Source organism: Varroa destructor, unplaced genomic scaffold (genome assembly GCF_002443255.2).
Source record: "Varroa destructor unplaced genomic scaffold, Vdes_3.0 BEIS01000002.1, whole genome shotgun sequence".
NCBI lineage: Eukaryota > Metazoa > Arthropoda > Arachnida > Mesostigmata > Varroidae > Varroa > Varroa destructor.
This window is the reverse complement of record NW_019211455.1, coordinates 60,238,754-60,262,149: the sequence shown is the minus strand read 5'-3', so window position 1 is coordinate 60,262,149 and position 23,396 is coordinate 60,238,754. Positions and strand designations below refer to the sequence as shown.

The window sequence follows — 23,396 nt, the reverse complement described above, 5'->3', positions numbered from 1 at the left end:
TTAAGATTAGCACATGTCAGTGGGTTTGCCAATTTATTTGAAATAGGAGCTTGATAATAAATTGATAGCACAATATAATAGGTGATTATTATAAGACAGTTTTTCGATTAACGTGGGATATAAAGCGCATTGACTGCATTTTTCACTGAATTACGCAGTACATGAAGTTTCATCGGATGCTGAATGCATTACTAACTCAGGTATACGGTATTCGATTCACTCTACAGTGGCACTAATCCCACCGCGTTAAGCATAACGAAAATGACTTAGAATAAAACGAGATGAATTTGGATGAAGAAACCTGAAAAATTAGCACTATTAAGTACTAGTGAATTCATTTGCAAGGTGCACTAATCAACTAATCAGGTAAACCTCTGCAAGTCTAGTAGGCAAAAATAGTAATCGTTATAATAATAGGGCTATATTGTTTCCTTTAAGAATCTCACCTGTTACATGTAATTTGCCGCTTTTCTAGTGTGTTGTAAAGGTTAAAGGCCGTTTTCACCAATTTCATTACATAAATTAGACAACAAGCCAGTCTATCCAGATGGCTTTGTAATAGCCATTAACAAATATACTTGAAGTGAGCACCTGGAGCTACCTAATACATACATATTAGTTGACAATTGTAATTTTATTTCGCCGCATATGTTCGCGATATATAACCTAGATTTCATCCGGTTATCGGATTTACGAGTGGCTTCTCTTCATTGCTGTAAACCATCTATTGTGTCACGCTGTACCTAGCTCCGTTTTGTTTGGTACCGTTATGGTTTTTGAGAACTGACTGCTCCAGCCATTACTGGTTCATTGCATCCTGGGTAGTTGTAACTTTTAATCAATGTACCTAGGGATTTTTTAGCCTCAACTGTTCTCTTTCGTTAATCCTTCATTTTGTGGTGTTTAGGGCCCGCCTTCTTCATCGGGATTACATAAGCCTGCATGATGAATCAAAGTAGCTTGGTCGGTGAACGCTTTACTGCATAAAGGACAGCAAAAGTCAGCTGTAGTAAATGTCCGACTTGGCTGCTGAGGAATGCTTATCTGTAAGTAATAAAAATTAACATTTTGCACTTGGGTTGAACACCCTTAGTTATCATATAAATTCGACAAAAATCTTAGTATTGGTGATAAATATATACACTTATATACGAATGTAAGTGTATAAGACAAGCATCCAATCTGCATTCGGTTCAACCGCGTCTACGTAAACAATAATAAGCTAATTGACGCGTGCTCATCGAAGCGCTAAATTTGTTTAATTACGAAATTCAGAATACACTTTGTGTATACACATATAGAAGCAAACCAAAAATACTTGTAATTCAAGCTAATAAATAATGTAGTCAGTATGGTTATTTAGGAATGAACACGAACCAATTTATCGGTCATGAGTTGCATGTTCTGAGCTCGAAGATTACTAATCTCCTGTTGCTGAGAACGCACGGTCTCTTCAAGGCGAAGTCGTTCGGCATGCATTAGCTCCACGGCCCTTTGGTCAATCTAGTCAAGGTATAGTAAAATCGAAAACAGTATGTGTTTACAAAATACGTTTAATAATAGTTTGATAAATATAAATAATCGCACTCTTATTTTTTATATATTGATAACTAAATTCATTATTCTTTCTGGACAAGCCTACCATAATATGTCCACAGTGAGCAGTCGGCGACATGTTGCTATGTATAGCAAGAGATAGGTCCCAAGTCAGACGCGAAATTTTTATAACAAAAATGCATATTGGGAGTTCAAGTGCTCCAGAAGTCATTAACAAAAGCGGACCTCGTGTGGAATCTGGGTAGAAGGTATTATCAAATTTACTTTTCACCCAACTGTGAATAGTTTTTGTAACAGCGGCTTGTACAAAGGCTTCTTGTAACCAAAGTTAAAAAATCTCAACTAGGATATAGTTTTAACGAAACTGCAATAAAAGCAGTGCAGTTAGTGGAAAGGAATACAGGATCCATCGTGGAGCATTCTGTTCATGCAAGCTAACGCCTTCGAGCTTCGTTTCTTAAAGTTTTTAAAAAATGTGGGCAGCAGATTTGGTCCGAAGTTAAGAATCGTAAAATATAGTGATATACTCGTTGTTTAAAAGACAAAACTGAAAGGTTTTTTAATCATACATCTCTTGCTGTTTTAATTTTCAAAGAAGGTTCCGGCACGTTTATGACAGATTATTACATTAGACATTAAGTGTTGTATTATAGTTTGTAATTTACGGTCCTAATCTCATATATCATTGACCAAGTGATGGCTGTTTTTGTTATGGTTAGAATGCAGTGATTAACAGAAAAAGAGGAGAGGTTGCTTATAGGTAAAAAAAAAATGTTTCCATTTCTGAAACGCCTGACTATCAGATATGTACCAACCTGATTGCTCTCTGCGCTCTCTGCGCCGATAATCACAGGTTGGTCTTGCTCGAAAGCCTGCCAGGTCTGTAGTAACTCTTTATAGTCGTTTTCCCACTTAAGTCGTATAATGTGTTCTTTACGCCACTCTTCTTTAAATGCTTCGATCTGAGAAGCTTGGTCATTCTGTAGAAGTTTAAAGGCGGCTTCACGTTGCTTGAGCACGTTCAATTCGCTAAAAAAAAAGACAATAAAGCAGTCGATGTTCGTATTACGGTGATGTTACCCAAAAACAGGTTGGTTAACGTTTATTGTATCACTTTGTTGTCTAACTAAAAAGGAGACGTTTCATAGGTTGGGTTAATAATGAAACTAACAATTACTCAAGTTCTTTAGTGAATTGGCGTGTGAATAATTAAGGGGAACTTAATCGTACAAATATTGACGATCTTGAAAAGCCAACATGAAGCAACGATATACAGGTCACCTGTATGAGCTGTAAACGTAAATAATGGTTGTCGGAGAATATCGACGAGAAAAGCAAAAAAATGAATAACCTACCTGACGTAGGCATTAACCTGCTCACAAGCTGCTCTCAGAGCATCTCGCTCGTCTCGGAGACTTTGCGACTCAGCTCTTAATGCTTTAGCTTCACTGTTTGCCTGCAATAGATTTAAAATAGTGAAGGAACTTCAAGAATATCTTTTGTACACTCAAGTTGAGTGTACATGTGGACAGACATGTCATTTAATTAATAGTTATTAAAGTTCAGGAGGCAGTACAGGGTGGGGTATCTAAACCGAGTTAAAATCTGGAGACTGGTTTGTCGTGATGGACATGCTAGTCCTAGCACCAGATGAAAACCAGTTCCTTCCAGATCAAAGCAACAAACTTCTGATAGCGAAAAACAGTATACCATTTTTTTTTCATTTGAGTGACGATCAAGGATTATCCGATCTCTTTAAGCTAAGTGGAAGGGAAAAAGAAAACATCCTGCTCGAAATTATCAGTATACGTTATCACCCGTTTTCATGCACTTTCGAAAAAATCCGAAAAGAATTTCCATAAACTAAATGATTATCAATGGAGTCTAAAAGGCCCAAAATAATCAGAATGCTTTAAAAAACCACTTTTAATGGATTCCTAAGACAGAAATTAACGACCATTTGAGAGGAGAGAAGATCCACTGCCAATTGAATAGTTTAGTCAAACGCAAACGATTTTTGGCTAGTTGATATTAAAAATGCTCACGGAAATGAAAAAGGAGTGCTTGAAAAATGGCTATGACTTAGAAATATCTGATTTTGGCCAGATCCAATCTTTAAAAATCTTTCAGGATAAAGGAAAGTTCCCACTTTAGATGCCCTACTTAGAAGAATCTCGACAATTAATAAAATTTTTGTGTTGTGTATAAACTTCCTAGCAATCTGTAAATGCACATTAAGTTCACTGAAAAAATAGTCTTTTTAACAATTCGAACGGTAAAATAAATAATATCTGCGTCGCAGGCCATCATACGAAATGTACCTTGATTGAAATATTAGCTAGCTATCTCGAATACAGTAGTCAATAATCGGATTTCGTAAATATGATTAAATAAATAAATACTCATTACGTACTCACGTAAATACTCATTATATAACACTTTCGCTTCCTACGTGTCCTTGATAGTTCCGTGTTAGCCTCTAGGCTTAGTTATTGTATGTAGACTTCTGAATGAATGACGGCGTATTAACAACAAGCTAAGCAAGTCTTCTAATTTGCCAAATTCTCTTTTAAGTGGGAACCCTATTAACCTAGTCGTTTAAACTTTAAGTCTAGATTTATTTAATCACATATATAGCATGTTAGAGTCGGTGGTGAAAACACTTTCCCCTAACACCTAACGGAATAACATAGCTAGCTGTAAGCGTGAATTTTAGTTTACAATTCAGTAACTGCAGCAAACGAGGTTTTACGCATTTTTAGGGAAACTCCTTGGCCAACTTCAGTTCTTTAACTGGAGGGTATTCTACGATTTCAGAAGAAACTGCAATTGTAAAACTAATAGCCAACCGTAAAAGCTCAGCCATTTGTGATGCGGTTTACTCGTTTTCTTCTAGTTTAATGCTACATGTCATAATCGGTGAATCTCTCCTCCTAAATTCTTGTTGCTCTTTAGTAACAAAATTCGGGTTTTCATATATCGTACCTAGTCGACACGTTGGAAGCGATGACAGAAATTCGTATAGAATATTTAAGAACGCTAAAAGTTTCTCTCTTCTTGTTTGGGTTAAGCGCTAAGAGAGTTGCAGAAATTCTTCTAGAATATGGATTTCAAATATACTAGTTGCGAACGCGCCTCATGCCTTCGAAATACATACTCTTTGACTAATTTATTTAGTCACTCATTCATTAACTCACATCCCATCTTTTCAAAAAAGTAACGATTTGATCAATGTAATAGTTTTGGACTTGACTGGTTGGTCGAGACGGCAATCTAGATCAATTGTGGAAGCAGTGGAAGAGCCAAGACTTATAAAACCAATTTGTACAATTTTGCACCGATTTGGCAGTAAAATCTGCATTACATTGGTAAAGGCGTAATACTACAGAAGTTAACGTACTAGTTATTGTAACGGAAATTGGAACCAAACTGCTAACTATGGCTATCTAATCCGTGTTTTCTTACTAGTTCCACGAACATAATTTTTGGAACTAACAATGACTCAGGTCTATGGCTTATGACCCAACAACCTGAAAACACGCAATCTAATACAAGGTTTGAAATTGGAATAATTCACATAATGAATATTAGATATTGCAAATAACTAAATGATTCATTTATTACAGAAGCAATAAATACTTGTTGTTTGTTTCACTATGATAACAAATAAACTACTATTTATTCGGGCATTTCATCAAAGTGGTAAATATACCACGAGATAAAAAGAACATAACAAAATAAGGCTTCCTAATATAGGAAGCCTTTACTAAATTCCTTTACTAAATAATAAATATAAAAAAAATCAAAGCTTTCGTGATTAATGCAATGAAGCTTGTAATTAACTAGCCTAACATAGCACACTTATAGAAAATAAATTTCGTGGTGACAATACAATGTGTAATTGTAGTGTTATGTTTATATAAATCTTCGCTTTCCATAACTAGCTCCCGTTAGCATTTGACACTAATATAAATTAATTAAATAATACAACGTCGCAAAAGCGTTTAACGGTAGAAACTTTTCAAGTGATAATTACATTTGAAAGCTTGAGGATGTCTATTTCGCGTTCTGCTGCAGCCTTTAACAAAGCTGCTTCAGCGTTTTGTAGAGCGATGCCGTCTCGTCGGCCCTGCTGGACTTCCTTTTCCAGGAAGCATATACGCGCATTCAATTCTTGAATTTTCCTAAGTTTACAAGCATGAGAGTAAGATTTGAACAGCTCTGCAAATTTGACATTAAAAAACTTATATGAATTACAATGAATTGCAACTTACCAGAAAATAATTTTTTTACATGGGCAAGCAAAAACTATCTTAGTACCTCTCTCGCTGTGCATCGAAAGCAGCCTTTTTCAATGACATCTGCTTCAGGAGATCGTCGTACTCGCTCTGTAACTTCTCAACGCACCTGCAGTATATTGACACAATGAGGTAAAGTCTTCCATTGTCGAGTTATAATACGAACACTTGAAACAGAAAAAGGCTACATGTGGTTCCACACGTGGTCCCTTTCTGCTTACGTAGGAGTACGTTAACTAAGTAACTCGTTTTAAGTTGGTTTTAATATTTTCTGCAAAAGAAGCAATTTCTATTAATAATTTTCACAACCAGTACATCATACGTAATCATACATTAAATTTTTTTCTTATTTTTTTTTTATTTAATTTATTAGGCATGAAACGAATACGAACAATCAGTGATGGGGTACCATTTATTCGAAATTACAAAGACATTCTATTAAACGTGACCTACATGTTATATCCGCATATGAATAGTATCCGGATATGCAAATTTGTTAACCTAGCAACTTACTTCCAGCATCACATTTATTTTTTTATATAATAATTGTTCATATTTAGCTTTTAGGCCCGATGTTGATGAAGGCATTTTATATTGAAGACGGTATACTGGATCTTCCAGGACCTTCTTGGGCCGTTGTATAGAAAAGTTTAAAACAAACGTCTCCTTTATCTATTGCCTCATGTCTTGTGCACTTATGGAGAGTCCGTACGGAAAAGGTTGTTACTACAGTAAAAAGGAATTCTTCGGAAATCTGAAATCTCGATTCTTCACCTGTCGCACAGTATTACCTGGCCAAAGAAATTCCATATAAGATTTTGTCACAAAGGATACCTGTCTTTTGCCATATAAGATTTCTTCAGCCGAAGAGCTCAAGTTTACCCATTATGTGAAGTGTTATACGCTTGCTGCATGAAACAAAAGGCAGCCGCGACATGGTAGACGCAATAATACAAAATAATTTTTCTACAGGCACACATCAAAACAATTTTTGTGATCAAAGCTAGATAGGTACAATGTAAATAAGATGTGGTTTTATCAAGACAAGGCCACCAACAATTGGTACTGAAAGAAGTTTGGCGAACGCGCGATTTTCCCTGGAATACCCTGTGCGTAAAATTTAACATTAATACATTTTCACTTGTGAAACTTTTGAAAATTAAATTCTATTCATTTTTAAACATTTTTGGAAAGGCAGATTGCCCTGAATAACTTTCTCAGCCACTTTTTTCTCACCAAACTTTTTTGCATATGTATTACATATTACCTTCATTGTTTTAAACTATTATAAAGGATTAAACCTAGTTTTCCCATTTCAAACATCTCATCCCTCATTATTTTTTTGTTATTCAATATCAAGAGTTATCACGTTGATAGTGTCATGGTGTGGCTACCGTAATATGGATTAAATAAAGACACGACTATGGCTGTATAAATGCAAAGTAAGTGGTTGGGAAGCGCTCGTCCCTGGCGGCAACAACAAAGCTAAATCCGTACGATTTATTTTGGCAGCTGGCGATATGGACAAGTTGGAGAGGCTAGTCGTCGAGTGAACTGGGTAATTGGACGCCGTCACCGAGATTGGCTTTCGACGAAACCTGATTAAAGAAGAATTTGAGCGATTGTTTGTAAATCGCGGGTGGTCTGCCGATCAGATAATACCAAGAGCATGACCGTGATTGCAGGCCTGTCTCGACTGGAATTCGGTTTGCGTGTATGGAAGACAACTACATGGGGCGATTTCAAAGAGGAGCCCTGCGAGAGTTTCCCCTTAAAATAAGCCGGGTCGCTTCAGTGGTTTTTTCAGCTGTTATGCAGTAAGGATGAGCAGATGTTTGAATGGTTTGTGTTTACTAAAAGAGCATTGCTGGGTAAGGTGGGTTCAAACTCATGTATAGCGTGCTCCTGGTTAACGTTCCGAGAACCACCAAATCGAAAGTGTTTGCAAACTTCATTGAAGCAACTAAAGTAAGTCCTTACACTGAGTTAGTTCGATACGGCCTGAGATTAAACGTCGAATAAACCCGACACCCGGTCCCGGAGGCGCACCTACTTAATAAAGTATACTGGTTGCTGTTCCGAGAGAACTGCGGTTCTACGGCAACACGGCAAAAAGGAGTAACAGGTTTCAACTGTGTTGACACTGTGAAGTTCGGAGATCGTAGTGTGGATCAACCATTAAAAATATTTTTCTCAGTGCCTTAACAGGGCCCATCGATTAGACTTGCGTCTAGGTGTCTAGGTGTTGCAGGGAGGGTAGACAGCCAGTAGGCTTACCTCTGATGACACGTTATGTCGAACAGATATTAGGAAATAGCAACCAGCACTACCAAAATCAACCGAGGTTTTGGTATTTATAACTTGTCACCGGGGTCTCCCAGATGTAAATAAAACCGTACGCCAAGTTATGTTACGCTGTTTCCCGAACATGGAAATACTGATCAGAAAATGTGCATACATACGTGTGTTACATATTCTGGTTTACAAGGTAAAGCCAAGAAAGTACGTGCCTTGTTCGTCCATTGGCAAAGAACCCACAAGTTTTATGCTGTAAATGATTGAGCATCTGTATTGTTGAATGGTACGAAATTCCATGATCACTACACCTATTGTCCCGATAGCGCGATGTGCTTCAGGACAACTGGAGAGTTCGTTGTAAGAGTTTGTTGCCATGCGCTTGTGCAAGATACCCACTAGTCCACTTTGGAAAAAATGGTATCCTGCCCAGGCATGCACCCATAAAATTCCCTGAATGTATCATCCAGCGCACGTAAACTCAGTAAGTGCTAGAAAATACCGGCCGCGGGATAAGGACATTCCGCCGATTAAGTGTGACCGAATTGTAATGGTGTAAACATACAATTTCTTGTATAAGTACATGTTTTTATAAGCCCAGAGCCATGGTTCTGCGCATTGGATCCTATGAAAGAACTTCAAAGCTAAGCCAATCCGCTTCAATAACTAAGTGTTTTTTCCACACAAATACGCCAGACGTAAGGTTCTTTCCCTAATATACAAGGCGTATCTATCTACAAACTCAACTGAATAGTCGTTACGGTAAAGCTAGTGTTGTTCAGACTTCTTTCATTTTATGTAGCCTTAATACGAATGTCTTAAACAAGATAATTTTAGAGCTACTGTTCTTTTAAGCGTCTATACTCGCGTAGATTTCTGTATCATGAGCCCTCTTCTCATTATTATTAGGTTATTCATTAGGCATACGGTTTGTATGCTGTATGCAAAAAGTCTTTTCAGTTTGTCTGAAGTTCAGCAGGTCGAAATATTCGGAAAACTATAGTATTACATGACCCATCACTAGCAGTTCGAAATTCGGTAAATATATACATCAATGCTTTGGTCATCTACGGCTATAAGTTGATTGAGTGTTATTAGAGAATAAGTTCAGAGGTAATAATATCATTTAGCACTGAAAATCAAGGCTCAGAATAACCTTATGTTCGTCGAAAGTGAGAAGGCTGGTAGAGTCCATCGAGACACGGTGAGTACACTGAACAAATAACGATTCATCACTAAGGCACGCATCTTTAAAACGGAAATTGGGAAATTGAAGACCGCAGAGGCTGGGACTTCATCTCAACATTTCAAACAAAATACGAGTCGTTGTAATCATAGAAGCTTTTGAGAAAAATTGAGCACAGCCAATGCGGTTTATATTGGCTTAATATGGAATATTTCGAAGCATTGTCGAATCCAAGGACGCTTTTAGCCTTCATTTCAAGTCCGTGTGATTTCGAAAGGGTAGTAGAAAAGGGTAATAGATGGCATAGTGTATCCTGTCGCCAGGTCTTTCAAATAAGCTATCCATAACGAGTATAGCTAATTTAAATTACAAGCGCACAGCAGTTAATACGCTCCTAGAGCGCTGGCTTCAAGGTGTGAACAATGGAAAATATTCACCTAACGTATACCAAAATATTGCTGCGTCTCCTAATATGCTTAAAGGTTATATAACTTTTTTTTATATAACTTTTTCTTTATATAATTTCGGAAAAGCTGATACACTATTGTTTGTTTATTTTTATGCCATTTTGTTTATTTATCTCTAGCGTACTTTCTTGATCCTTTTTCAATCTTTCCTTTTTCATTATACTCCATCACTATAATAGCTTTAATAATACTACCGCGCTACTACAATAGGATAGTTGTAGAACCGCGAACATTTGTTGAAAATAATTTGGTATCTTAGCTAACATATGTATTTCTTTTTCTCATTTAACTAAAAAGTTCTTAATTGGGTATCTAAGAGAATGGTACCAAGGCTAGCCAAGTTTGTACAACCCTTGTCAATTTATTTTTACGAAAAATATGTACTTACGATTCTTTATCGGTAATAGATGCTGCCAACTGAGCACGAAGTTCGGTAAGCTCTCTGAAATATTAATGTGAAGACATATTTTCCATTGAGCATATATGAACATAACAAACCAATCACGTACTAAACTTGGCCAATACTCGAAGTAATTATAATAATTTCACGTTGATACTGGTAATATAACAAGGGTGTCCACAATTTGTGCTATAAGAAACGCAGTGCAGAACGTGAACCATCTAAAATACCTTAAAAAATGAATATCAATCTGTTTTGTTGTATTGACGTATATATTGACAGCCGATGGCTACCATTAGATCGTTCAGTATGAAACGTTACATAGTAAATTCTAACTTTCTTCACATACTTAGCTCTTTTATATTCAATTACAGTACGCGCCATTAATATCTATGACCTTCTGCCATTCAGATGGTAGCCTGTCTCGCTCCCGCAGAGGTCTTGGGTACGAGTCTATGAAGTCTCGAATGTCAGTTTCCACATCGTTTTGAGATAAGCATATTTTCCTTATTAAGTAGTTATCAAGACTTTAAAAAATTTCAATCTGAGAGTGTAATGTCTGGCTAGTATTATGAATGATAGAAAACCTCTAACAGTAGCTCCCGCATTTTTACGATCATAACATCTTCGGTATGAGGTAATCATCTTCTGCTCATGACTGCCTAAAACGGAGTTTTTTGACCGAATACAGAGTTCACGCGGCGAGCTTTTTCTGCCGCTGTAATTCCAAGATAGAACTCATATTCGCAAGCTATTCGAATTTTCTGATTTTCTATAACTTATACAACAGGCCTGCTAAAAGTGACGATATTTAAATGAACAGTCTTAGATTCCAAAAAATTCAAATACACCTTAAGTGGAAAAAGTCTTGCAAAATGTCACATTATTATAAAGTAGCATCATATGAGATTAATATTTGTCACATTTCACATTGAATGAACTTAATATAATCGGAAGAACGCAGCAAATAATGCGGCGTCTCTGTGACATCAAAGATATGATTAAACCTGATGTGATGGTGTACTTCAAGATTCAACTTTGACCACGAAACAATAATAAGCGAAGCCAAAATAAATTAGCAGAAATTTACTTTAATTGTGTACTTCAAGCTAATGGAGAGCCACTGTAATAATCTATAAATACATTGTAGCCGTAATAGACATGATAATAGCCAAGAATAACCATAAAGATGCATTTCTTCGTATAAAAATTGTAGATGTCTACTCCGCAAATCTTCTAGCCTACTTCCTATCAGTCGTAGAAGTTTTGCTACAGTCTGCAAGTTTGCTACGTTATAAATTATTACATTTTATCATTAAAACTATTATTATAGTACCAACTTACGATTCTTTTTCAGAAATGAGGGCCGTGAGTTGTGCATACCGGGACGTCATTTCTCTAAAAATCGACATTGAGAAACAGTAGTTATCGGGTATCAAGTTACAGCATTAGTAAAAGTGTCATGACATTAAGTAAACGACCGCCATTAAAGACTGTCTCACACATATTATAATTGAAAGACCCTACATTATTTATTAACTTTCGCGGGAGACACGAAAGACGCTTGCAGTTGATTTCATCACCCAAACTTACTTTGCTTCAATTTATAAAAATTAGATTTAATTGGTACAAACCCAAGGTTACAAAAATCTTTAGTCTGCTTTTCATATTGCGTTTTCTCTAAAACTTGCCCGCTTACCAGTTTGTTATCAAAGAGGTCAATGTATGAAACTGATGACAAATCGCTTAAAAAAAGTGAGAACTCTATTTGCCAAATTGACACTTCGGCGCGGGTATCTCTGTAAGCTAAAAGTGAATAGACAACGTGATACGAAGATGTATCTTTAGTCAAGGGAGATCTCTGAAGACATATACAGGAGTAAAAATTAATATTATGATGCAAAAGTGATGTCAACAGACTTGGAGCAAAATTTCGACGATACTTATTGTTTTGCCACTGTGTAGGTTGTCATTAAGGAGCATTAAAAATTTATCTATCATTCGATAGTCAGATTCTTTATGCATTTCACTTATTGACGTTAGCAGAATACACTTTAAGATACTAAGAAGCACCGTATGTTAGATTTTTCCCGTATACGCATTTTTCTATGTCTAATAAATTTTTTAGGGTATAGATAGCATATGCCACACAATCTTAAACTGAAACATTTTTTTAATAGTGGGATAAGGGACAATTGTGTTACAGATGGGGTTCGACGCCCGGGCGACCTTAAAAATAAATAAATGTATAAAAAAAGCTGTACATATTATTATTATTATTATTCTTGAGTTTGTCATTTTTTCACGTGTTTATAATTGTCAACACTAATTTAGAGTTTTTCTAATGTGCACTGATGTGAAAAATGAATTACAGGAATATTGGAAAACGGAAATATGAATCAGAGCTGTCGGAAAGACCTTGTAGACCTTTAGAAAAATGCCATCAGGAATAACGTTGTACTTAAGGGGAACATCCTTATGTCAATTTCAATTTATTTAGCCGTAATGCGGATAAAAAGCAGTATCAAAGTCCAACTCAGTATCCTCTACCCTTTGAATTAATTCTATTTTTAAATCCTAAAACAAATCCGTAAACAGATTTTTCGGCACTGTAAGCCACTTTTGCTCATCCCAATTCAATCTATTAGTTTTTTGCATATATTAAAAGCTTTCTTAATGTTATAAGACAAAGGTGCCAATTCCTTATTTTAAACTTTCAGTCTAGTTCTTACGCTCAAACGGGTCTAATATTATCAACTTACATTACTTAGTTAACTTAGATCAGCAACACAATTAAGATATTAATATCTCAGTAGTATCTCTAGTTACAAAATGCTTCTTTTTTTGGATATATATGAAGGCAAGATGATGTAAATATTATCAAGCGTACATTTCATGAGGACGGGTGTTTTGTTCAAAAATGCACTTTATTTTAGGATTTTAAAAACGGGAGGTTAAAACTTATTAACTGCCAAATGCATGCAAAACTAATTGACGTTTTAATTAAATGTCATCTATTAACAATGTACACAGAATAATAAGAATAGAGAAGACAAGACGTCTTTAACAAGATAAAATTGTTAGCTTTGTGCCAAATAGATTCGGATTAGAAGGAATGACTTCTTTATTGCGAGGTATTAGCCAAAAATAAAAAGATATCGTTTTCTGTTTATTGCTAAAGAAACCTAGAATTAAGCGACATTAAAGTCGACAGCGGCGACGTGCGAATACTTTAGGATAACTATGTCATTAAAAGTTGAAATTATGGCGAGAAATTAGGGTTCAAATATTATCCAATATTATAATTATATGACTTTAGCCCGAATATTGTCTGGACAATAGCACTTATGAGTTTTAGTTGTTCTTATCACATGTATCGAAGAATTTCGTAAAAAGCAGGAGAGCAATTGATGGGGTACGATACACGCACCTCTATCCCAAATATGCAACATGCTAAGTACTGACCCATTGTAAGTTGGGAAGCCATAAGTAAGTCTTCCTCAGTATATTAAAAGATTGTCCAACCAAGATCTAGTTTAATTTAAAAATACGGAAGTCTAAATAAATGTCTATTATGTATCAGACGTTTTATTGTAGAAATTAAAATACAATTGAGATCTACTTACTTAACCTCATTGCTTGTTTTTTCAACCTCGACTTTCAGGCTTGCTATTTCCGTTTGGAGTGAAGCAACTACGGGGCTGAAAAGGATGGAAAGATGTTCAATTATGACTACACCTTGGCTATATACATTTCTTCTAATTTCTTAAAAGGAACTTGCATAAACGTTACTTACAATAATATATGTATGTTGTTAAACTTAATTTTATGATAATTCACGGATTCGTCGCTGACAAAAGCAAAAACGAAGTGCTTACCTTTTTCGATAGTTATAGTACATTATATATCATCCGATATAAAATTGAATATGATTAGAATATTCAGATAATTTATTGCTGGATAAATTGTTTGCAATTGTAATTTATAGAATGAATCTGTTTTTAACGACACACTATTTCAGTTTCATTTGAAGCATTTTTATCAACTTGTATAACTAATTCAGTCAAATCAATTATTCACCTGAGCACAATTCAAATACTAGACATACTTTTCTTCTGGGGTATCCCTTTCGTCAGGCTGTTTTGTGATAACATCACGTTCCTTTTTGACCTTCTCCGGTTTGTCTTGGGTTTTTTTGCGCAAAACCTCCCTTTCTGAACCGTATTGCTTGGCGCTCTCTTCAGAGTCAACATAGACATAGGTTAGATCTTCCACCCGTTGGTTTGATTCCTCGAGTTTCTGGTGGCACTCGTCAAGCTGTGATCGCAGTTCGCGCAACTCTTCCTCTAAAGACTTTTTCATTTCGGCTTTTAGAACAAAACAAGATACCAAAGCAAGACGGCACGTTATCACGCTGGTATCGGAGGAATAACCAAATTACAGGGGTTGGCTTTTAAGAACAATACAAACAGCAGCCACAAATGATGCTGTTTTCAGCAACATTTAATAAAATATAGTAATAGGCACGGAAGCTGAAAGCGTAACCAAAAAAGTGCGTTTGGCTTATTAGTTCAGATGGTACTTTTTAGCAGTTACTTACAGAGGCTGAATTTCTCGACGATAGCATCCTCAAGTTTTTTTTGGGTGCTCTCAAGACACGCCCGCAGGGTCGCTTTCTCCTCCTGCATTTTGATCGTAGTCTGACGCGCCTCTTCGATCATAGCTGCATCCCTAATATTATGAAAATAACAAGCAAAGTGCATCACATAAATTGATAAGCATCGACAACATGTAATGAGGGACGCGGTCAGTAGTAAGTGAACTGAGTTAGTACCATGTTAACCATATGGTTGCAGTTGAACATACCGCTTATAGGTTGATCAGTTATCTTCCTGCATGCCCACTTTAAAGTCTTAGATTTCCCTAAGATTTTACTGGTAACACATCCAACTTTTTTCCCTTCGTCCCTTACTCCACTCTCCATGATTATCCTCTTTATGAATCCTTATGGTTTAGTGCTTCAGTCAGTCTAGTACACACTATTGGTCGAGTTCCCGTTTTTGTCCAAGCACCTATTTTAAACCATTTTGTTAGTGTTTCGATCACTAACCTCCTTTATTTTATAACTCTGCCTCGATACACTAAATCGAACGAGAGTCGTAATTTGAAAATCTTTTATCAGTATATATATATATATCTTCTAGAAAATCCTTCCAGATTCTTACACTGTGCCTATTTCAGTTCTTCATTTAATATGCAACATAAGTGAATGTAAAAAAATATGTCATTGAAATACGCCAAAGCATTACATATAAACTATATAAAGATACTACTAGCAGGAGGATAGCTTAGTGACTCTCTAGAATTTTCGCAAACGTTGAGCTCTAAGGAAAAAAGTACGTGTGTGAGCCTGATCCACTGAGAGACACAGACTCATTTTTTAGTGCTGTTAGATTATAGGCCTCCAACCGCTTTTGAGTTTTCAATACAAGCTTTTTCTATCGAAGGAAATTTATAGCCCATCTCATTAGATAGATTTCTCATTTTTATTTAAAAAAAAACTTTCAGTTGGTTTTTCATAACTTGATATTTGAGTTTTCTTTAGTGATTTCAATAATTAGTTATCATATTGTGTTAGTTTCATTAACACCTTCGGTTACTTCATTCATTCACATAGTTGCTGTTAAATTTACCCTAAAACTTCAGTAAATGTCGAAATGTGCAGAAATATTAATATTTATAAAATCCTGCAAACTTTAAGAAAACTTAGAGATTTCAGCTTTTTTGAGAAGATCTTATAATAGTATTTACCTATTCTGTGCGTAAAAAATTAGTCAATAATAGAATAAATAAAACGGAAAAACATTATGATATGAATGACTATTGCTATTGAAAAAGTTGTGCTCTACATAGACTTCGATATTCACCGCTAATATATTTTTGGTAATATAAATGTGAGAGAACATTTATGGCTTAAAAGTAATTCAATGAGGTGGGTTGCAAATTCTTTTTTGGTGCAAGAAAAATATGTGAAAATCTCGAAAACGCTTGCGATTTTCATAAATTATGCTGGCCTTGAGTAGATGAAACAACTTTATAATAAGAAATATTCATGTTTAGGAAAAGCTATTTTTATGTTTTTCCATCCATGTATCATTTTTCCATCCATTTTACGTCACCTTTCATATATTCGCTGCATTTGTTCCCTCCAAACGTTACATCGCTCGAGATGAATTTTCATTGATTGACTGTTGTCCAGTGCGGCCTCTGGAATACAAATGAGAATTTTAGTATTGTCTGTATGATGAATGGATGTTGAGTATGCATTTATTATACAGTAAAACGTGCTTGTGTATAGTACAAATAGATGTTGGAGACTTATCGATGAGAGACAGACTAAATGGTTTATATGCTCACGGGCAGCCGCAAGTGGTAAGCTATCTATATCTATATATGATACGAGGACGCGTTGTATACTTCCACATCCATCTCAACGTCAGAAGATCGTTAGTAAACCTCGACTGGAAGTGTTTCATGGCCTGCAGCTCTAGAAACCTGGGCACAACTACAGTAACCACGAGGTGCACACGGTCGGCCTGATATCTACACAGTCCCCATGTATCTTTCCGGCATATTGGAATATGGTAGCACTTTTTTCATAGAAGACATCTAACTAGACTAGGCTTTTAACAATTTGACGTCTTAAGAAATAGCCGTAAGCTTCTATGCGTAAATAGATACAGTCTTGTAACAAGGTTTCCAACACGAAATACTCAAGATCGTTTCATATCCGTCATCACAGAGGCCAGGTATACAAAATGGTTAAACCGAAAGCACGACGACGCTATGGGTATCTTGCTATAAATAAAAGAAGCGCGCCAAACTGAGGGGGCGTCGTAATCGGGTTACAATGCCGAACAGGATGCCCTGGTAGGCAGCACACTCGGTAAGCTTCGTCAGCCTAATGTTGGCGTGAGTTCAGTTTGTGGTAAAAAACCAAAGGTATTTTTCGTACGAAAAATATCCTTGATTTTTTATCATAATTAGTACGGTAGTGGCAGCGACGTTGACCATGTGCAAATTCGACTCTCATGCATGAACCAACATTTCTATGGTAGTGTCGCAGGCCGTGACCATAACAGCAAGACGCGGGCAATGGCGGTGACCATAGTCATTGCGGCAAACAAAGCGTGTTGCAAATTCCCTGATCCATAAAAGTCCATATCTCTCTAATGTAAAAGACCGAATAATCAACAACTGATGTAAAGCAATATATCCTATGGTCTCTGGATCTTTGGAATTATTTTTCCTAAACTAAGAAGTAACGGTAACTTAGTTTAGTTCACCAGGGCTAACCTGTCGGCGATTGAATGTTGACAATTCAATGCATCTGGATCGATTCTGCCGACATGCTCGTTCAGCTAGTTATTCTCCCTGTCTTCTGCAGGCTTACATAGATTGCCCAGTTTTTCAGATATTGAAGTTCTTAGTCTACAAGATGAAAGCTCTCAGACTCGTCGAACCCAATTCTTCAGGGTGAAAGTCATGCTTCCGCCCCGGATTAAATGATGGAGACCACACAGACTCTCGACTCCAGCATCGATTTGACGATACGCTGGTGGCCTCCCGTAAAGAATTGGAAAATTTTCGGTACTGTGAACCTTACAATGACTCACAGTTTAGTGTAATTATATAACTAACCACTATAGTCCGAAGCAAAGTAGTTGTTCACGTAATGGTGGCATTCGAGGATTAATGAAACAGAGTTTAAAACAAATCTACTCGAGAGCTCCAAAGTCTTGGATACATGGGCAGGTTCGGGCGATTCACTATAATTGGTCGGAAACTAACTTACTGACCGACCTGCTAAAAAGATGTTTGTAGTACTCTATTTATTATATTAATAATTACCAAGCTACAATGTATGGTATATTTTCACCTTTAAAATAAAATCAGCCAATGTTTTTATATGACGAAGTATATATTGGAAAAACGGAGCAATCAGTATATTACTTACTCTTGAGCTGTTCATTTTCCGTGGTCAGTCTTTCTATATCTGCACGTAGTGAGACAGACTGTACAGGTACTACCGCAGAAGCCATCGGTAGGGATTGTAGTTGAACAGCAAGGTTATCAAATGCATCCCCAGCTAAGAATAATGTCATATACAAGAGGATAAACAAGTTTAGTTGAATAAAGTTTTATTTAAAAGATATAAAGAACTATTGATATCCCTTATTATTTTTGTATGTGCACTCAGACGTCACGTGTATTTCAATAGAAGTTCTCATCACACTGTTTAGATAGTGTAACATATTTTTATAACTGTTGTTACAAATAAATGTCACAAATGAGGAAGCAGAAAGAAGAAAGATAATCGAAAGTTCTGAGAACAAATTAGAGAAACTTCGTTTTAAATTTACGGTGGACTAAATCAAAAAAACACTTAGAATGTAGAGAAGGCGAACCCAACGTGATAACCTGTAGATTTATTGGAATCGAAGAAAACGATTAATTTTTTATTTAAACAAAGCACGCAGAAAACCGCTAACCGAAGTAAGAAGTGGAATTTAGTAGCTTCGCTTACTGCAAGACACTAAAAGTTCTAAAGTTCTAGATAAGCTTTGGCTTGGAGAAATAACACAACTGGAAGAGCTAAACTGAAGCGACCCAGTAATTATTTATAACTTAACATGAATAATAATACACAAGTCAGAGAAGATTTCACATAGTACCTTTTCCTTGTAATTAGTGCTCGTAACCACCTAAATGAAAAAACTGGTGCGCGACACTATGTATAACCAAAAGACAAAAGTATTCGAATAGAATAGTAAACTTGAAAACTCTCTTTGAGCGGATCCGAGTACAAATTTGGAGATCAGGTGATCCATAAAATGAAGTAACTGTGTTACATTTAAGCATACTACGAATATTTTGTTAATTGAAACAAATAAAGCAGTATTTAACTGGAGGAGGCAGTTTCCACCACTTGCGACAAACTGATTGCTAGCGGTTCTCTAACTAATTTGTAACTGTGTGTTTACATACACTCGACTTGGGCAACATAAAAACGTAAGCATGAACTATTTATCTTCATTTAATGTTTTAATTTGCTTAGCATCTCAACTTCAGTTAAGCGATTTATTGCATCAAGCTCAAGCTCGTAGACCAACGGTGTGAAACTTAATAAATAAAGTACACTTATAAGAAAAAAGCACTAGACGACCCGCACAGAAATAAGCGAAGATTAATGTTTTCAATACATTGGATAGGTAAGTAAGTAATGGCGGTTCGTTCACTTAACAGAAAACGCAGCTTTCTGCTGGGATTCCAACAGGAAATTAATTTATTATATATTCGGCATCACTCTTCGTGACCTTCTCAGGTCTCTCAATTTATTCGGAGATTCCGCTTCACCACCAATTTTCAGGTTTAGTGTTGAAATCCTTCAGCCAATTTTTGAGACCCTATTTATTGTCAAATATTGTGCTACAAATTTTATTTATTATAGTTTCGATTTACATGCAACCTGAAAGAACTTCATTCACCAATAATCTGTTGGGGTAATCTGTTGGGAAAGGTCTGGAAAATACGGACGTGGAAACTAAAGAATTCTCTTTCAAGCCCTTGCAAGGTGGCTTTTACAATGTTTGCCACGTGCGGCTTAGCATTTTTAAAGAGAAGAATGACCTGACTTGTCTAGCAACCTTATTTACTCGATACAACAGGGCTAAAAGAAGAATCCTGTGACCGTCTTGTTTTTCATCTATTCCACTTCCCTTCTAGTTCCTTTTTACTTGTCTTCTAGATCCATGAAACACAAATCATGGGTTTTTCATCGACTATCCGCTTTCAAAACTGCCTTGAGGCGGTTTTTTCCATGGTCCACCAGGATGGTGTGTACCCATAAATTCTTAGACATCGTAATTAGACTTCACAAACTATCATTCAAGAGTTTTTTAGGTACGTAACGTACATTGTACACGACACAAATATGTTGAGCTGCTTGGATTGTTTTTACACCTCGACAAAAGGTGAATTAAACGGATTACTGAAAATGCATTTTTTTTACTAGAACCATATACATGTATAGCCTGAACTCGAGGCAAGTATAAAGCAAAGCAAATTCACTGAGAAGTGAGTCAAAGCGCACTCCTGCTTTGCTTTGTACGTATTTAAAGAGAGAAAAGTAAACAACAAATAACGTAGAAGAGACAGAGGGAAAAGAAACATTTGGTAAACGCACCATTACTTATGCGTTAACTTAAGAGCTAAAAAAGAATGTAAAAAAATATGTTTCTATGTTGAATTCGACTTACACCTTTTTTGTCCTTAGACATAATTTAATCATGCTTTCCAAAATTGTTCCCATCCACTACTCATGAGTAGCCTAGGATTTCTTAGTTATCTCATGCATGTTACATTTTCTTATTCACCTAAATACATGTTTGATCTATTTACTCGCCTCCTGCAGTATCATGTAATGTATAAGAAATGTACAAAAATGCTGCTGTAATATATTGGTTCAACTATTTGTGTAAGTTCATTGATTAGAAAAAGGGACCTTTGATGATACAAAGATACAAAAAAAAACAAATGAAATTAGAGGAAAAAGCTCGAATGTAGTAGCTTGAATCACGACATCTCGACGCGAAAGCCCAAGGCGCGCTCTGAATAAAAAAAGATAAATTTGAAGGTAAATATGCATTTTCAAATCCACAATTTTAAAAACATGTAGATTTTCATCGACTCCCGGGTAGGTAGTGTATAAATAAGAATCAGTTCAAATATTTTTGCATTACAAGATAAACGTTTTTCCATTGCTGTATTCCTGAACAAATTATACGGAATCGGGCAGTCAACTTCGCCAGGCAAACCCGCCCGTGACATGTTCTCTAATATAAGTTACGGATCGTTGACCTAGTTTTATTATTAAGAAGTCTTTGCGGACCTACCTTTTTTCGTATTTTTATATTCTGTGTGGACTTGAAAAGCGTGAAAAAGTCTGTAGCTTCTAACCTCTTCTATAATCGCCTAGACTTACCTTCAGACAAATAACCTCCACCAGGGCTCTCAGGAAGGACAACGAAGTCTAGAACACTTTCGTGTGCAGAAACCGATGCAGTATCTGGGATAGGCCGTATCTCAGATTTATCTCCTTCTCCAGCCGACAAATTTGACACGATTGATGAAGCCATCTTTACCGATGAATACTCTGCACCACCTTTGAGGCTTAATTGCACCGCCGTTTTATTCGCATAGACATAATAAACAAAATTTAGGGTCAAAAATATGATGCAACCCTAAACGATCTTTTGGGCACAAAGAAGAAATATCAAGAAACAAATATCCGAGGTAAAATAAATCCGGCATTGCCTCAGTTGTTCTTCAGCCACACTTAAAGGTGTTCTGTTTTTACTTAATTTGTTTCTTATTAAGTAGGAGGATTGACCGTTGTGGCACTCTACAAGCTGTTAGGCACTAGTCCGCTAACCTTCGCAGATGAATAAGTCCAAGAAAAACACCGACATATCGTGCGCTTCTGTACCATTTTCTTCATAAGAAGGCATTTAAGGCCAAATGCGGACATGCTACAGACATGTTTCTTCATGCCTTAATTTAAAATAGTGCACATTGCAATAAAATATACAGTGTCTTACTAACTGGATGGATGACTAATTCGTGTCCTCCACATACGACAACACTCACGCACCATACATGCATTTTTTAAAAGCTATTTAACTTACTTTGTATGGAAATACAAAACAGCTCCAGCAATAGTTAGAATAACCCTTTCTGCATTTCGTTAGGGCAAAGTTCGGGCTAAGTTCGTTTGGCCAAGCCCTTTTCTAAACACTTATTATTATTCACCGAAAACCAATGCATTGGAAAGCCGTACTACACTGCTAATAATATTTAAATAGTTAAGTAGTACGAGATGCTACACCAATAAAGGTAGCATAGAAATACATGAACTAACACACCTAATGAATGTATGTGAACACAGCTCTTACTTCAAATCAACGTGACTAACAACGAGGCTTAATACTTTTTATCACTTCGACTAGATTTTTTTTGTTAACAATTTTAATTGTAAACATTTAGCGGGCTAGTAAATGGCGAGCAAGCCTGATGAATGCAGTGCTATAAGGATATCTCAAGGCTACGCATAATTATGTAAAAACGTATTTGTGGTATAAACGGCCAATGATTCACGTTTTTACAATATAAACTATTATTTAAGCAGACACACTCTTTTTAATTGAAATTGACTTGTGACTCTGGAAACGCTGCAAAGATAGTCAATGATTAGGCACCTATGCGACAAGTATCAGAGGGCTAGTTTTTCCCAGCAGTTCCTAACTATTTCTTGCGGTAATAAAAAGAAGTTTCCATATTATTTTATAAACATATGCCCACTTTTCATTACGTATTAGTAGAGCCTTGTTGAAAAATCACGCAACATAAATACATGAACAGGTATTTTTTTTATATAGCTATTTACAAAAAACATACAAACGCTGTTAGGAATCAGTTGTGCAATCGAGGCTGAGTTTTTTTTCGGTACAATCCGTCTCTACCTTTTTTTATCCAGTGCTGTCTCCCAATTTCATTACGTGTTTCAAGAAGACCTAAATTCATATTCAAATGATAAAGTACCTTCAAATGCGTCCGTCTATTCTGTCTTAGTAAATTGTGAGAAACACAACGACTACACTAAAAGCTGCTGCGTCACTCCTGATGTTTCATTACAAATGTTACCCTCACGACCTATGTTTCTTAACGATACAACAGACGAAAACTGACTCGACCAAAGTGCGTCACAAAGTAGTTAATGTAACGGCAGTACCATACACAAATTGCAACATTGTACATCAATCAATGTACAGCAATCCGATTTGGTGACACGTTGCTCGTATTCAGACACGAGAAACGGTCTAAAATCGATGACCTGCCGTTCGTTTATTACCTAATTACTAACCTAAAAAGTCGATCAATGACATATGACTCGACACGCACCGTGAGCACAGATTGTATTTGCAAATACATTATCTCCGGTAAAAGCTCACGCCGGGAAAGGGAAATAAAGCAAAATATGAGGAAAGAACAACAGAGCAATCTCAACCGCGCCGAGAATTGCACACCTTCAGTTAAAAAATAAATCAAGCGGTTTAATTATACCCCGAGGTTGC

General features: G+C 36.2%; 1 protein-coding gene across 8 annotated transcripts; it reads right to left on the bottom strand.

The window, feature by feature from the left end:
* Nucleotides 1–23,340, bottom strand: LOC111245775 (uncharacterized). Of its 8 annotated transcripts, none has more exons than XM_022794524.2 (15): nt 23,186–23,340; nt 21,248–21,435; nt 18,221–18,352; nt 16,383–16,470; nt 14,804–14,934; nt 14,312–14,570; nt 13,830–13,904; nt 11,548–11,601; nt 10,192–10,245; nt 5,878–5,964; nt 5,594–5,741; nt 2,913–3,013; nt 2,373–2,586; nt 1,378–1,503; nt 1–1,044 (listed from the first exon to the last, which is right to left on the bottom strand). In XM_022794524.2, the coding sequence occupies exons 1-15, from the start codon at nt 23,251–23,253 to the stop codon at nt 904–906; spliced, it is 1,866 nt and encodes a 621-aa protein (XP_022650259.1). In that variant the 5' UTR covers nt 23,254–23,340; the 3' UTR covers nt 1–903. The 8 variants fall into 8 exon arrangements, with proteins under 8 accessions (XP_022650259.1, XP_086835209.1, XP_022650260.1 ...); XM_086979083.1 differs by having other exon boundaries at nt 21,248–21,427; nt 23,186–23,288; XM_022794525.2 differs by having other exon boundaries at nt 21,248–21,450; nt 23,187–23,262.
* Nucleotides 23,341–23,396: the final 56 nt, after the last annotated feature.

What these genes read in the sequence shown, in the direction of transcription:
- LOC111245775 (XM_022794524.2), bottom strand. Translation starts at nt 23,253, where the DNA reads ATGTATTTGCAAATACAATCTGTGCTCACGGTGCGTGTCGAGTCATAT. An exon ending in CGTCGAGAAATTCAGCCTCT is followed by an intron (nt 14,571 to 14,803) that starts GTAAGTAACTGC and finishes TTGTTCTAAAAG; the next exon opens with CCGAAATGAAAAAGTCTTTA. An exon ending in AGGGATACCCCAGAAGAAAA is followed by an intron (nt 13,905 to 14,311) that starts GTATGTCTAGTA and finishes CATCCTTTTCAG; the next exon opens with CCCCGTAGTTGCTTCACTCC.